Here is a 15,210-nt window from a genome sequence, read left to right as displayed (position 1 = left end):
AAGAGTCTATGTTTCTCTGGAGAGGGAAATGGGCTTGTAACAAAGAACAGCTGGTGCTAGGAGCAGGTAATAGACCTGTTTGGACTGGGTGCAGGCTGTGTGCCTGCAGACACCTCCAGGTTCTCAGGCCTCCATTTTTTAAAGGGTCTTTTAATTAATAAATATTAAATGAGAAGCCTGTCCACTATAGAACTGACTACCATCTCTAGCATGATGTTTATTTCCAGTAATGCTTCTTAGTTCTTCCAAAGAACAATTTTAATATGGGGCATGAGGTCCAAGACTAGGGAAAATCGCTTTCTCTTTTCTTCTAACGGGGTGCCCACAGGGTGCGGTCAAAAAAGTCAGGATGGCAACCATGACAGTATGATTGTATCTGTGCAATCCACGTACCGACAGGCAAGGCTTGGATTTCACCATCCTGGATGCTATTTTGACTTTTTTATCACACCCTGCAGACACTCCTCTCTTCTGTTATTGGCTGAGCATTTGATGTATTTGGAGCTTCTGAACCCTCCTCGCAACATCTCCAATCCTCCAGCAAATGATTCTGAACTGGCATAATTATTGAGAGGTAATTGAGAAAGAAGATTGGATCAGAATGGTGTGTTAGTGCGTGTATTTCTACAGGGGTTCTATTCGTATTGCTACAACCAACATTCAGTGGAAATAGAGCATCTTGCATCAGATGCTGTGGGTCACATGGAGATTGGGTGACTCCCACTAGAGGCATTATATTCTAAATAAATAAGGCAGCTGGAGCTATGGAATCACCACATCAGAAGGGACTTGGAAGTCATCTGATCCAATCACAATTGAATTCATGATTTGTACTGCATGACATGACTACAGTATTCTTGGTAGATGGCTGTCCTCCCCTGCTTAGAAGTTGTTAATAAAGCCCTAAAAAGTAATTGACTCATTCCCTCCAGCTGAATAAATACTCTGATCCACACAACCTTTCAGGTTGTGGATGTTACTCTCTACTTTTAAAAAAACATGGGCTTCATTTACTCATACAAAACAGGGATAGTCACAGAAAACAATCTCTTGAGTACTTCAAGCAAACAATTTCAACTGTGAGAAATATTGTTAAGAAATGGAAATTAGATGGAACTAGAAGAGCCTAGAAAAATCTCTCCTACAGATGCCGTAAAACTGGTCATATCTGTAAAGCAGAACCAACAGATCACTTCGAACAAGCTGCTGAAAGGTTCAGCTGACACCAGAGTATTTATCTACAGGTTTACAGTATAGCACTGTTTATGCAAAAATGATCTGCATGGGAGAGTTGTCGGAAAGAAACCTTTTCTAAAGCCTTATCTCAAAAGGCAGTCTAAGGTATGCAAATGAAAATCTTGATAAGTCTGAGAACATTTTGGAAATAAGGACTTTGGGCTGAGGAAACCAAAATTGCATTGTTCCACAGCAACAACAGAAGCTACATTTGGAGACAAAAGGATGAGCAATTTATAAGAAAATAATGTCTTGCCAGTTGTTACGCTCCAGAGTAGCTCTGTTATGCTTTGGGGTTGTATGTCAGCCAGTGGCAAAGGAAATACTATACAAGCAGAAGAAATAATAGATTCAGTTAAACAACATATCCTAGAAGCTAATGTCCTAAGGTGATATTAAATGAAGAAACTGATGCTGAAAAGAGGTAGGATACTTCAGCAAGGCAGTCTCCATTTGGAGAAACATACCTCCAGATCAACCATGAAATATTTACAGAAAAGAAAGATAATGGCTTTGGAATGGCCTTCATAGTCCCAATACTTGAATATTAATGCAAATGTGGGGAAATCTCAAACATGCAGTACATACAAGGAGACCTAAGAGTTCTGAGCTAGAAGAGTTTAGCAAGGGAGAGTGGGAAAAAGTATCAGAAGCAAGAATAGGAAGACTCGTAGCTGGCCATAGGAAACATTGGAAGCTAATTTCTGTCAAAGTTGGTGTTACAAAGTACTGATTGAAAGGATGCAAATAGTACAGATATCTAAGAGCATAGTAGAAACATTGGGGGAGATGGGGAGACAGTTAAATTGATTAGGAAATCAATGAATGCCATGGAGATACACATATTTGTGAACATGTATGTATGTATGTACAGGTAGTTCTCACTTAATTATCATTTGATGGTTCAAAGTTACGACAGCCTCAGAAAGTGATTTACAACCTGTACTCACACTTATGACTGTTGCAAACCATTGCAACACCCTCGCAGTCATGTGATTGCAATTTGCAACCTTTTTTATGATGATCATTAAGCGAATCACATGGTCGTTAAGCAAATCACATGATTGTTAAGCGAATTCCAGCAAAAAATGTCCATTGCGGAAGCAGGATTCGCTTAACGACCACATGATTTGCTTAACAACTGTGATGATTCACTTAATGACTATTGTAAAAATGGTCATAAAATTGGGTCAGGTCGCATGGTGACTTGCTTAACAACCACCCTGCTTAATGACCAATTTTCCGGTCCCTATTGTGGTCATTAAGCAAGGGCTACCTGTATATACCCCTTCATGGATCACTGCCTTGTCGTGGCGAAGGGGCTTGCGTAACTCAGTGAAGCCATGAGCTATACCGTGCAGGGCCACCCAAGACGGACAGGTCATGACAGAGAGTTCTGACAAAATGTGGTCCACTGGAGAAGGAAATGGCAACCCACTCCAGTATCCTTGCCAAGAAAACCCCATGAACAATGTTAAAAGGCTAAAAGATATGATGCCGGAAGATGAGCCCCTCAGGTCGGAAGGTGTCCAATATGCTACTGGGGAAGAGCGGAGGGCAATTCCAAGTAGCTCCAGAAAGAGTGAAGCGGCTGGGCCAAAGCCGAAAGGACGTTCAGCTGTGGATGTATCTGGAAGCGAAAAGAAGGTCCGATGCTGTAAAGAACAATATTGTATAGGTACCTGGAATGTAAGATCTATGAACCAAGGCAAGCTGGATGTGGTCAAACATGAGATGACAAGACTGAACATCGACATCTTGGGAATCAGCGAACTGAAATGGACGGGAATGGGTGAATTTAATTCGGGTGACCATTATATCTACTACTGTGGGCAAGAAACCCTTAGAAGAAATGGAGTTGCACTCATAGTGAATAAGAGAGTGGGAAAGGCAGTAATGGGGTACAACCTCAAAAACGACAGAATGATCTCAGTGCGTATCCAAGGCAAACCATTCAATATCACAGTCATCCAAGTCTATGCCCCAACCACTGATGCTGAAGAAGCTGAAGTTGACCGCTTCTATGAAGACCTACAACACCTTCTAGAACTAGCACCAAAAAAAGATGTCCTTTTCATCATAGGGGATTGGAATGCTAAAGTAGGAAGTCAAGGAGTAATCGGAATAACAGGCAAGTTTGGCCTTGGAGTACAAAATGAAGCAGGGCAAAGGCTAATAGAGTTCTGTCAAGAGAACAAGCTAGTCATAGCAAACACTCTTTTCCAACAACACAAGAGACGACTCTACACATGGACATCACCAGATGGTCAATACCGAAACCAGATTGATTATATACTTTGCAGCCAAAGATGGAGAAGCTCTATACAGACAGCAAAAACAAGACCAGGAGCTGACTGTGGCTCAGATCATGAGCTTCTTACTGCAAAATTTAGGCTTAAATTGAAGAATGTAGGGAAAACCACTAGACCACTCAGGTATGACTTAGATCATATTCCTTGTGAGTACACAGTGAAGGTGATGAATAGATTTAGAGGATTAGATTTGGTAGACAGAGCGCCTGAAGAACTATGGACGGAGGTCCGTAACATTGTACAGGAGGCAGCAACTAAAACCATCCCAAAGAAAAAGAAATGCAAGAAAGCAAAACGGCTGTCTGATGAGGCTTTACAAATAGCTGTGGAAAGAAGGAATGCGAAAAGCAAGGGTGAAAGGGAAAGATATAAGCAACTGAATGCAGATTTCCAGAGAATAGCAAGGAGAGATAAGAAGGCCTTCTTAAATGAACAATGCAAAGAAATTGAGGAAAACAATAGAATGGGGAAGACTAGAGATCTCTACAAGAAAATTGGAGATATGAAAGGAACGTTTAGTGCAAAGATGGGCATGATAAAGGACAAAAAGGCAGGGACCTAACAGAAGCAGAAGAGATTAAGAAGAGGTGGCAAGAATACACAGAAGGACTATACAAGAAAGATCTTAATGTCCCTGATGTCCACGCTGGTGTGATCACTGGCCTTGAGCCAGACATCCTAGAGAGTGAAGTCAAGTGGGCCTTAGGAAGCATTGCTAACAACAAAGCTAGTGGAGATGACAGTATTCCAGCTGAGTTATTTAAAATACTAAAAGATGATGGTGTTAAAGTGCTGCACTCAATATGCCAGCAAGTTTGGAAAACGCAACAGTGGCCACGGGATTGGAAAAGGTCAGTTTACGTTCCAATTCCAAAGAAGGGCAATGCCAAAGAATGCTCAAACTATCGCACAATTGCACTCATTTCACATGCTAGCAAGGTTATGCTCAAAATCCTACAAGCTAGGCTTCAGCAATACATGAACCGAGAACTACCGGATGTACAAGCTGGGTTTCGAAGAGGCAGAGGAACTAGAGATCAAATCGCCAACATTCGCTGGATAATGGAGAAAGCACGAGAGTTCCAGAAAAACATCTACTTCTGCTTCATTGACTATGCAAAAGCCTTTGATTGTGTGGATCACAACAAACTGTGGCAAATTCTTAAAGAGATGGGGGTACCAGACCACCTTACCTGTCTCCTGAGAAATCTGTATGCGGGCCAAGAAGCAACAGTCAGAACCGGTCATGGAACAACCGATTGGTTCAAAATAGGAAAAGGTGTACGACAAGGCTGTATACTGTCACCCTGCTTATTTAACCTATATGCAGAGTACATCATGAGAAATGCCAGGCTGGAAGAATCACAAGCTGGAATCAAGATTGCAGGGAGAATCATCAACAACCTCAGATATGCAGATGATACCACCCTAATGGCAGAAAGTGAAGAAGAACTAAAGAGCCTCTTGATGAGGGTGAAAGAGGAGAGTGCAAAAGCTGGCTTGAAACTCAACATTAAAAAAACTAAGATCATGGCATCTGGACCCATCAATTCCTGGAAAATAGAAGGGGTAGAAATGGAAGCAGTAACAGACTTCATTTATTTGGGCTCCAAGATCACCGCAGACGGAGACTGCAGCCATGAAATTAAAAGACGCTTGCTCCTTGGGAGGAAAGCTATGGCAAACCTAGACAGCATATTAAAAAGCAGAGACGTCACCTTGCCGACAAAGATCCGCATAGTCAAATCTATGGTTTTTCCAGTAGTAATGTATGGCTGTGAGAGCTGGACCATAAAAAAGGCCGAGCGCCGAAGAATTGATGCCTTTGAACTGTGGTGCTGGAGAAGACTCTTGAGAGTCCCCTGGACTGCTAGGAGGTCAAACCAGTCAATCTTAAAGGAAATTAACCCTGATTGTTCATTGGAAGGACTGATAATGAAGCTCAAGCTCAGATACTTTGGTCACCTAATGCGAAGAGAGATCTCTTTGGAGAAGACCCTGATGCTGGGAAAGATTGAAGGCAAAAGGAGAAGAGGACGGCAGAGGATGAGATGGTTAGATAGCATCATTGAAGCAATGAGCATGAAACTGAGCAAACTCAGGGAGGCAGTGAAGGACAGGAAGGCCTGGCGCAATATGGTTCATGGGGTCACGAAGAGTCGGACACGACTTAACGACTAAACAACAACAACAACCTGTATATAGTTATAACTATATGTTTGGCGTAGTGGTTAAGGCACCAGACTAGAAACCAGGAGACTGTGAGTTCTAGTTCTGCCTTGGGCATGAAGCCAGCTGGGTGATCTTGGGCCAGTTGCTCTCTCTCAGCCCTAGGAAGAAGGCAATGGCAAAATATTTCCAAAATCTTGCCAAAAAACTGCAGGGACTTGTTCAAGCAACACTGGCTCAAAAGGACCCCCCCCCTCCCAAAAAAGGTAGGTATAGCTGGTTTGTTAATTAATAAAGGGTCCTGTTAGGGCAAACTTTTCAAATCATTTCAAGGTAATATGCTCATTGAGAATTGGTGAAGTTGTAGTCCAACATACTGGGAGGGCAGTGAGCTGATAAAGTGTACTGTGACAGGCCTGAGCCAATTTAGGTACACTAATTCTGTTGCCTCTGTTCTGATACACACTGCTCAGTAGGTACTGGGAGGAGGAGACAGGTGATAAAAGAGCAAGCGTGGGTTACTCCACTCTTCTGAGATGGTTATTCTAAGGTCTCTTGTCACAAACTCATGTCCTCTATTGCATTGGTTCTCAACGGGGGCAATACCGCCGTCCGGGGGGCGGTGAGAGGATGCTGAGGGGCGGTGAACTTGTTTTGGGTGGTAGGGGGGCGGTGGGCATGTTTTGGGCGGTAGAGGGGCGATGAGCATGTTTTGGCATTCGAACTTAATTTTAAAACTCCCCCCAAAATTTATTAAATCGATTATCCGGTTTACACCATTTGTACCAGCAATAAAACGAACTTACGCGACGGCTGTCCTCACGCACTTCTAAGAATGGTGAGACGAATTTGTATTCTAGGTAGGATGACCTTGAAGAACTCGACACTACGATTCTTCTCCGATCCCAACCAGCACAGCGCATGCGTCAGCTGTTTTCCCGCGCGATTAATCGCAGCGCGTGCGTCAGCTGTCTTCCCATGCGATTAATCGCAGCACGTGCGTTGAGCGTCCTTTCAATATGAATGTTTGATTTGACCCGTGTTTCTTGAGTTGCTTTTCGTTTGCTTCATTTCTGTTTTTTCCCTCAGTTTCAGTTTACTTTCATTGTTTATTTGGCCAGTCGGCTAGGTAAGTGCGCTCCTTAGGGGGGCGGCAGCTTCAAAAAGGTTGAGAATCACTGCTCTATTGTAACACCACTGATGTTCTGCTGGGGGACGCACAGATGATATGTCACATCTACAAAATTACCAGAGGCCTGGGTGAGAGGCATGGCGAAGCACCATCCTGAGTGCTTCTTTTCTTAGATTATTCTTTTTCCTCTGAGAATTACTGTCCTTAGAAACTGTGGGGAAAATGAATCATGTGGCACTATAGCAGGCACAAGAGATATATCCCTTCTCTGGATCATCTCAGTCAGAGATGTTCTGAGATGAGTTGGAGAAATCTTTCCGACAACAGTCCTGATTCTTATACTGTAACTTTTCTTTTACTTCTGATTTGCCTCATTTTGTCACCCGTGTCACTGCTAGCCCTGGTCACTTTGCCATGCAAAGCAAAATGTTCTTCAGTGACATCCTCTGACCTTGGCCTCCCCTCTCTTCCAGATACCACAAGGACCAAGAAGAGTCATGAAAAGGAGGGTGTGGAATACAACTTTGTTTCAAAACAGTCATTTGAGATTGACGTGCAGCACAACAAGTAAGCTTTGCTCTGGGATACTGGGGGAAATGGAAGGCGTGTCCCTTCTCATGTTAAGCCGGAGGCCTGATTCATGCCATGTATACTCTGGGAATCTAAGTAGAATAGCTCTCCTTTGCTGATGGAGACTTTAACTGCCTGGGTATAAGAACTTTGCCAAGCATATTTTATCTCAGTTTGGGGCTACCATAATGGGGAAGCTTTGTCTGGACTGTTTTCTCCTCCACATTGGGGTGGAACCAAAGAGAGATCTCACTAAGGCTGAGTTTGTTTATTTATTTATAATGTATTCATTGTATGCATTTCTGTGCTGCTTTTCTGCCAGTTACTACTTTTTCTGTCCTCGAGGCTCCACAAAATAGAACTGTGTTCTGTGGCGATCCAAGATCTCTTCTGGCATTGAGGGCAATGAACTTACCTTTGCTCAGAAGGGGAAGGGGGAGAAGCTCAGAACAAGCCCCTTAGGACAAGAAATTGAAGATGTGAATGCCATGTGCCATGCTTCTTTTGGGGGGACCTCCAGATATGCTGGGATTGCACCCCCTAAGTTCCCAGCCAGCATGATGTGTTAACTAGATTCTGGGATTTGAAGTTGCACCATATCCAGAGAGCCGGGGATCACTGCTTTAGGGTTTGAGCAGTGCCGTAGACTGAGAATGTTCAAAGGCCCTTCCACCCACTAGTGCTCCACAGATCTGAGATTAGTTTTGCATTCGTTTTGACTTCATGATACTGTAGTATTTGTGTGGTGCTTGGGAAACTGAGTAGATGTCTCTAGGTGTAAGATTTTTGCATTTTAAGCATTTGTCCTTTCCTTGATGAAAGTGAAATGTTCAAAAACAGCCGTCCCTTTTAAATCTTGTTGCCTGTAGCAAACTATTAAAAATAGAAAAGAAAAAAAACCCAAAGTAAACAAATTTACGCTATAACAAACATTTGGCACATTTGCGTGCTGCGCTCGCTTTTGAGGTTGGTGTTCTGTTTTGCTTTTTCTCACTTAATCCCCTCACTATTTTCAGGTTTGTAGAACATGGAGAGTATAAGGAGAATCTGTATGGGACGAGCCTGGAGGCGATACAGTCTGTCATGTCTAAAAATAAAGTTTGCCTTGTGGATGTTGTGCCTGAGGTAAATTAACATTTTTTTAAAAAAATCTGTCCTCCAGAATTGCCTTTCAGTTAAGGGGCTACCGTATCCATGGACAACATATGGCCTTTCAGGAAGAAATTAGCCATGTGTAGCAAGAACAATGACGACTAACAGAGGCATTATAAATTAACTTCCTTATAGAAACAGGCTGTGTTACTTTCAGATGTGTCTTGGAGTAATATATATAAAGAAATAACACCTATACTGTCTCAGGTTCTACTTTGCACTTGCACAGAAGCCTATCACCTAACATAAGGAACATTATCTTCCTTTCCATGTTAATCTTCTCTTACTTTTAATAACTGGTGCATTTGATTGGAGGTGCGGGACTGGGCACATTTTCATGCAGGTAGTATGGTTTTCTATCTGTTCACCAATTAGCCACTTAACTGTTAAATTTTAACAATTAAAAATACTTCAGATGGTTTCAAAAGATGTTTTGTCAGCACTAGGCTATTCTCCCAGGTATTGTTAAATTGTATTATTATAGTTAACAATTAATAATTGTAGGATATCATAATTGAAGGAATAATAATACACTACGGTATAGGCCTCTTGACTTCATATATAAATGATAGGCGGCCAAATTATAATTATGATATAGATTTTATTTGTTATTATTATATCTAAGAATTTTTAATTAGATAGGTTTGTGTATTTTTAGTTGTACTGGTCTATGACTGTAATAAAATTGATTGATTGATTGTTAAATTGTATTAATTAATAGTCTTGTATATCCTGCTGTATATTTTCAGTCCTGTTTATCAATGAGTGTCATTTTTATTGTATTTACTGTTGTATTATAAAGCAATACTACAACAAACTTCAAGATTCCGTCAGGCCCTCAAATTGAGAGAAATGTGACTAGTTTTGACAATTTCTCTCCTTTAAGATATTGCAGCCACAGACCTCTATTTTGCATATTTCTGCTTCCAGGCAGTGAAGCACTTAAGGACAGCAGAGTTCAAGCCATATGTTGTCTTTGTAAAGCCTCTTGTCTCTGAAAAGAAAAAGAACTCACCAGCCTCTCTGCTGACAGAGGAAATCTTTGTCCCGCTTGTAAGTACTTCATATTGAACGGATGGTTTCACATGTGGAACCTGAAATGGGATGGGCAACATTTACCTCTGCTGGGGGCTGTCTTCACTTCTGGGGAGTGTGTACCAGAAATGGGCCTGAAGGATGCGGTAGCTCGGCAGAGACCAAAGTGAGTGGGACCGCCCGTTTTTCATCTCCTTTCTAATATTATTTACTTCATCGGATTCTCCTTGGATTCTCCTTTTCTTTCTCCTGTTGCCTTTGCTTTATGCATTCTGATATTTGTTTTTAGACTATCTCCAGCAACATTTTGCATGGTGGGAGTCAAAATCTGCAGGATGGTGGGCACAGTGTCATAATCCAAGCTCCAGACCTTTTGTACATGTGGCAGTATGCACATACAAAAGGGGTGGGATTTGGATCTTGATGCCACACTCTTCACCTTGCAGATTTTGTTGCACGCACCCCACGGATGCCTCTGACTATCTATGGTGTTCCCCATGGTTGTTTAGAATGCAATTCCACAGAAGTCTTTGTTGTTGGAAGATTATACTCATGTGATTAGATCCAGATTTGTATTATATGCACTCATTGAACTAAGACATGGTTTATTTAAGTTACGGTTTTAATAAATCACAGTTTGGTGAATTTGCATACTGCCCTAAGCCATAAACCTAATTTACAAATCACAGTGACTGGATTCATACAACACATTAAATGCAAACCAAACAAATCTCATAATAGCTTAGGGTAATAGGTGAACCTGGTATTCGTGCAGAGAATAAATCGGTTGTAATCAGTGGGACATCAATCAATCGTGACTTAAATGCCCTTGATTTCCATGAACCTCTCTTAACTGTGACTAGGTTTGGTTCCAGCCGATGGTATATTTAGTGAATTCTTAAGTGGCTGGCAAATAAATATATAACTAAAGAAAAATGCCTTGAATTATTATACCTGGACCTCAGTATATTCAGCCTTTTTACTAGATTTTCCTAACTAAATCTGCTTTCTGCAGCAGAATTACCCAGTGGGACGTCTTTTTCTTAGGAAGTACCAAAGGGATATTGCAGCTCAAAACCATTTTTAAAGAACTAGCCCTGAAAGGCCCCAAGAGTCATTTCCTATTGTCTCTTTGTTTCATTTTGCAGGATGAGGAACAGCAAGAGATGGTGAACTCAGCAGCCTTCATTGAGGAACAATACGGCCACTTGATTGATACTGTCCTGGTGAAGGAAGATCTCCACAGTGCCTGCAGCCAACTGAAAACCATACTGGAGAAACTGAACACAGACTGCTTTTGGGTGCCTGTCTCTTGGGTCAAGTTATAGTCAGCAATGGTCTGCCAAAAAAGAAGAAACAAATGAAGATATATTCCTGTTTGATAATAATAGTAATTTGTAAATAGAATGGATGGTTAAAAAGGGAAAATACTGCTGCAGCAGCCAGCTTGCTTGAAAAGCAGGAAAGAGAATCCATCTGCAACTAAAACCGTATTCTGATGTAATCACTTCCTCCACGGGAATGGAATGAAAAATTGCACAATACAATCCAGGGTATGTGTGGGTCCCTTTAGACAGCAATCTTAGATTCTGGATATCTGAATGGCTCTTTCAAAGTCTGCAACTGAGATTCAAACTGTGGTCATCTTGCTGAAGACTAAATAACCGGAAAACATTACAGAACAAAAATGTGCTAACCCTGAAATTTCCACAATCCATAATAAATGAGAGAGACCTTCAGTTATAACTTATAATTTCAGATAACACAATAATAAAACTCCCCCCCCCCTACTGATTGACCAGGCAGAATCAGAAGAGCATTTAAAAGTGACAGTTTATACTTTAGTAAGAGAGAAATTTTTCTGGGCCAGCTGCAAAGCCTTTAATATTTTTGCCTGAAAATTAACCACTCCGTATATTCTCTATATGTAACTATATTTTGAGACATTAGTGATTTATTCAGATTTTTTTTCCCTCTGATTACCTCGGTAAATTGCCTAAGTAATGTGTTAAATCATGTACTCAAGGCATTGGAAAATGTCCCAGTTGTAGTCAGAGGACCACAAATTTCTCATGAGCAAATGGTGAAGAAGCATTTCTCCTCTATTTCTACTTTGGGGCTGAAAATGCTGAGGTATCTGCGTCATAGGCCAACCAGTTACCCATTTTAGGTCAAGTTCAGCTTAGGCAAGTGGTCTGAATTGTTAAAAGTGGCAAAGGATGTTTGGCATAAGCTCCATCTTGCAGAATTATAGCTAAAGATCCATTGGGGGTCAGGACCACCCAATAGCCAAGCCTGTACATGGCTAGCATAATACTGGATTTGCTGTGCAAACATAGGATTGGGTGCAAAGTTCAGCATCCAGAAATTAACTTAAAAAGCCAAGCAAAATTTCCGTTCTTCCAATTATTGAAAATGTAAGTTTTTTGTTTGCTCATTTGGTCTTGGTAAACAACAGAAATGGAACATCCTTCAATTCTAAGAACTGAGGTGAAGCAGCATCACAACTCCCAAGCACTACAGTTAGCCTTCTCCAGAACTCCATACTCAGAATGATTTGTGCATCATAAACGCATGCAAGTGGTATGCCTTGCTTTGCTTCGCTTAATTCTTCTTTCAGAATGATATTTTTTTGCAGATAATGTTGCTTTGGGGACTATAAGGGAGGACGAGTTCTTGGGAGAAGGAGCAGTGACTTACCTGTATTTTTTTTTTTTTCCCTGTACTGTTTTTATGTTCCACTATTTTTTTTTTGGGGGGGTGCATTTCTTTGTAAAGAAAATATTTCCCATAGAAGAAAAAACTCACCAATCTTCCTAGAGCTCTTGGATATCTTAACCACAACATTTATCACCAATCTGTCTTTGGAAGCTGAAGTTATTGATGTATTTATTTAGTTCTGTAGTTTTAAAACTGTGGGGAAAGTTGGGGCTTTGTTGAAACTTCATAATTAAGATTGATTGATTGATTATGTGCCATCAAGTTGGTGTCAACTCTTAGCAACCATACAGATAATTTTTTTCCAGGAGAATCTGTTCCCAGCCTAGTTCTTCAGGTCTTCCAATGGTGTATCCATCACCATTGTAACTGAGTCCATCCACCTTGCTGCTGGTCATCATCTTTTTTTTCCTTCCACCTTTCCCAACAATTAGAGCTTTTCCAAGAGCTAGGTCTTCTTACAATGTGTCCAAGGTAGGATAATTTGAGCCTGGTCATTTGTGCCTTGAGTGAGATTATTAAGGCTGATAATAATAGGTGAACCTCTCTGGAAAACAGCTGGCACACCATTATTAATCTTTCTGTGGATGAAACAGGGGTTCTAGGACACACTGTCAGTTGATGTGAAAGGATGGTAGATTTTGACAGAACTAGCTAGTACCCAGCAAAAGGTGAGGGTATGCCTTAGGATCAGACCAGATGTTCACTTTATATATTATATGTATATGGTATAATATGGTATTGCATTTATCCCAAATTATAGGTGCTGGAGAGAGGCATCTAGCTTGGAATGCCTGGGAAAAGTTTTTTCTCTCTCCCCCCAGCGCGATTGGATCAAATTCCCCCTGTACCCCTCATGCCTAAAATAAAAAGTCCCCATTGGTATCAAATATATAGTTTGGTTCCTAGAATGTATCCAGCAAGCCAGTAGGGATTGTACAACTAGGAATTCAAGTTTCCCAAGAGGCAGCTGTGTTAGTCTTTCGCAAGGAAAAAAAACCAGGAATCTTAATGGTATCTTAAAGACCAATCAGTTTATTATCACATACAAGGTATTATCACAGGCCATTTCAAGTGTTCCTCAGAAGACAAATTGGTGCAGAAGATGCTTTTTGAAGGGAAAAATTTGTCAAATCGCTGATACCAGGCTACCACAACCCCCTATGGAACTTGGGCACCACGTAAGGGAGGGTGCCAGTAGCAAGGCAAACAATTGTTTTTAACAGTGCATGCACGCAGCTAGAATATTCAGAACTCTTTTTAACACTGCGCATGTGCGCAGCTGGAATATTTTAAACATTGTTTTTACGCACAAGAGCGCCTTGTATGCCAGCAGTGCCCCTGACCGATGCATTGCTTCTTCAAATAATTCACTTTGTGATATGTGGGATAATACAGTAAGTTTATGCATTTAATACATGTGGTTTTTCAGAGGGATTTTTCAGGGCGAGAGCTCCTTGCTTTTATTTACATGCGCCCCCTTTCTGACATCTTTCCTCTTGATGATTTTCTCTCCTTTTGAATATCCAATTTCCACCCCCACCCCTTGATATTTCTTCTAACTCTTTCGTACCATCACAAGAAGTTGCTACTCTAAAGGTGAGTTTTTTTCAATATTCATTCCTATGCCAACTTAGCTGCCTTCCATGAAAATAACTACCTTATAATTTTTCCGTGAAAAATACCTGTTTGAGGCAGCTACTGGAGAATGAAGCCAATCTCACAGAAAAGGCTCACAATGGGGGGAAAAACCCCACCCTATTTCGACATGTGGGATGTTTTCAACCGTATATACTTAAAATACAAAAGCCTAGCTCTCTGGTGGACAAATGGATGTGAATTCCCCCTCTACTTTAGGTACCCTCCTTTCACTTCTGAGTGATATGCTGGCATAGAAAGGAGAAAGGGTTGGGGAAACTTGTATCAGAAAACCAAAGTCATGGAATGGGTGTGGTTAAATGGTTGTGTAATAGTTTATTTTGCTTTGATTCAATCTCTGGAAATCAACCCACAAGACCTCCTGCGACCTGGCACTCTCCAAACCTCTTTTAAAACTCCCATCAACTGTGGCCATTTGGAAGTGCTGAATGTCACATTATTTCTGACTTGTTGGGCACTTTTTTCCCCTTTCCCTTTTAGACACCTCACTTGGACCATCCACTCTACCTGTTTGTATCCAACGTACCTACATAGGATGTGCTATGCAAGTAAAATCCAAGCCAATATTTCTGCCCACCCCTGCCCTAAAGATCCACTATTCAGTGTTTGCCCATTTTTTCCTTTTTACTGTTCAGTGCATTAGGCTGTCACTGGATGTCCCATCCTATGTAAGGCAGCTAAGTAACTTTGGATCCTTAATAATTGGACAGTTCCACATTTAGACAGGTGTGTGTCTTATTTGGAAATAAGTTTTTTTATCTCCCCCCTCCCAAAAGTCAGCATCTTTAGCAATGCGCATGTCCAGCTAGCTGCTAATGCCAATGCTATAAAATACATTTTAAAATAAAAATGTAACCAGGGCTAGCCTGAATTGCACCTGGTACTGATGCCTGTTTACTGCTTCCACAAATCGTTTGCTGCTCTGGATACGTGTGTGGGGAGCAGTTTCTGCCCCTTCTGGCTGTGGTTCCCTGGACGTGCACCCTAGTTGCACCTCTAAAAGAGCAAAACTAGTGCAAATGTGCATGGAAGTAGGGCAAGTAAGGGGGAGCGTGGCCACTATTGTAGGAAGTGGGTTGAAAAGGAGGATTATGCAGCCCAGCCTCAGATGGTTAAAAGCCCCTCCAAACAGCGTTTATGTCTTACTGAGCACCAACTGTTTCCCCATCCTGAAAAAGGCAGCATATCTCAAAACCACATCATATGGGAAATATCTTTAGCAGCAGG

General features: G+C 41.4%; 1 protein-coding gene across 4 annotated transcripts in view; it reads left to right on the top strand.

Annotated features, from left to right (window-relative positions):
- Nucleotides 1-14,133, top strand: part of MPP3 (MAGUK p55 scaffold protein 3) — a 104,131-nt gene extending 89,998 nt beyond the window's left edge. For all 4 annotated transcript variants that reach the window (XM_088143513.1, XM_088143510.1, XM_088143512.1 and 1 more), the window contains exons 15-18: nucleotides 7,323-7,416; nucleotides 8,436-8,544; nucleotides 9,502-9,624; nucleotides 10,755-14,133. In XM_088143513.1, coding sequence (XP_087999639.1) covers nucleotides 7,323-7,416; nucleotides 8,436-8,544; nucleotides 9,502-9,624; nucleotides 10,755-10,934 — 506 coding nt within the window. In that variant the 3' untranslated portion in view covers nucleotides 10,935-14,133. The remainder of the gene's footprint in view (nucleotides 1-7,322; nucleotides 7,417-8,435; nucleotides 8,545-9,501; nucleotides 9,625-10,754) is intronic.
- Nucleotides 14,134-15,210: the final 1,077 nt, after the last annotated feature.

Source organism: Python bivittatus, unplaced genomic scaffold, assembly GCF_059951505.1.
Source record: "Python bivittatus isolate LINGU-HERP-01145 unplaced genomic scaffold, Pbiv_v1 ctg000410_np1212, whole genome shotgun sequence".
In the NCBI taxonomy this organism is placed as follows: Eukaryota; Metazoa; Chordata; class Lepidosauria; order Squamata; family Pythonidae; genus Python; species Python bivittatus.
Note: the sequence above shows the minus strand (reverse complement) of the source record. Positions and strands in the feature narration are given on the sequence as shown.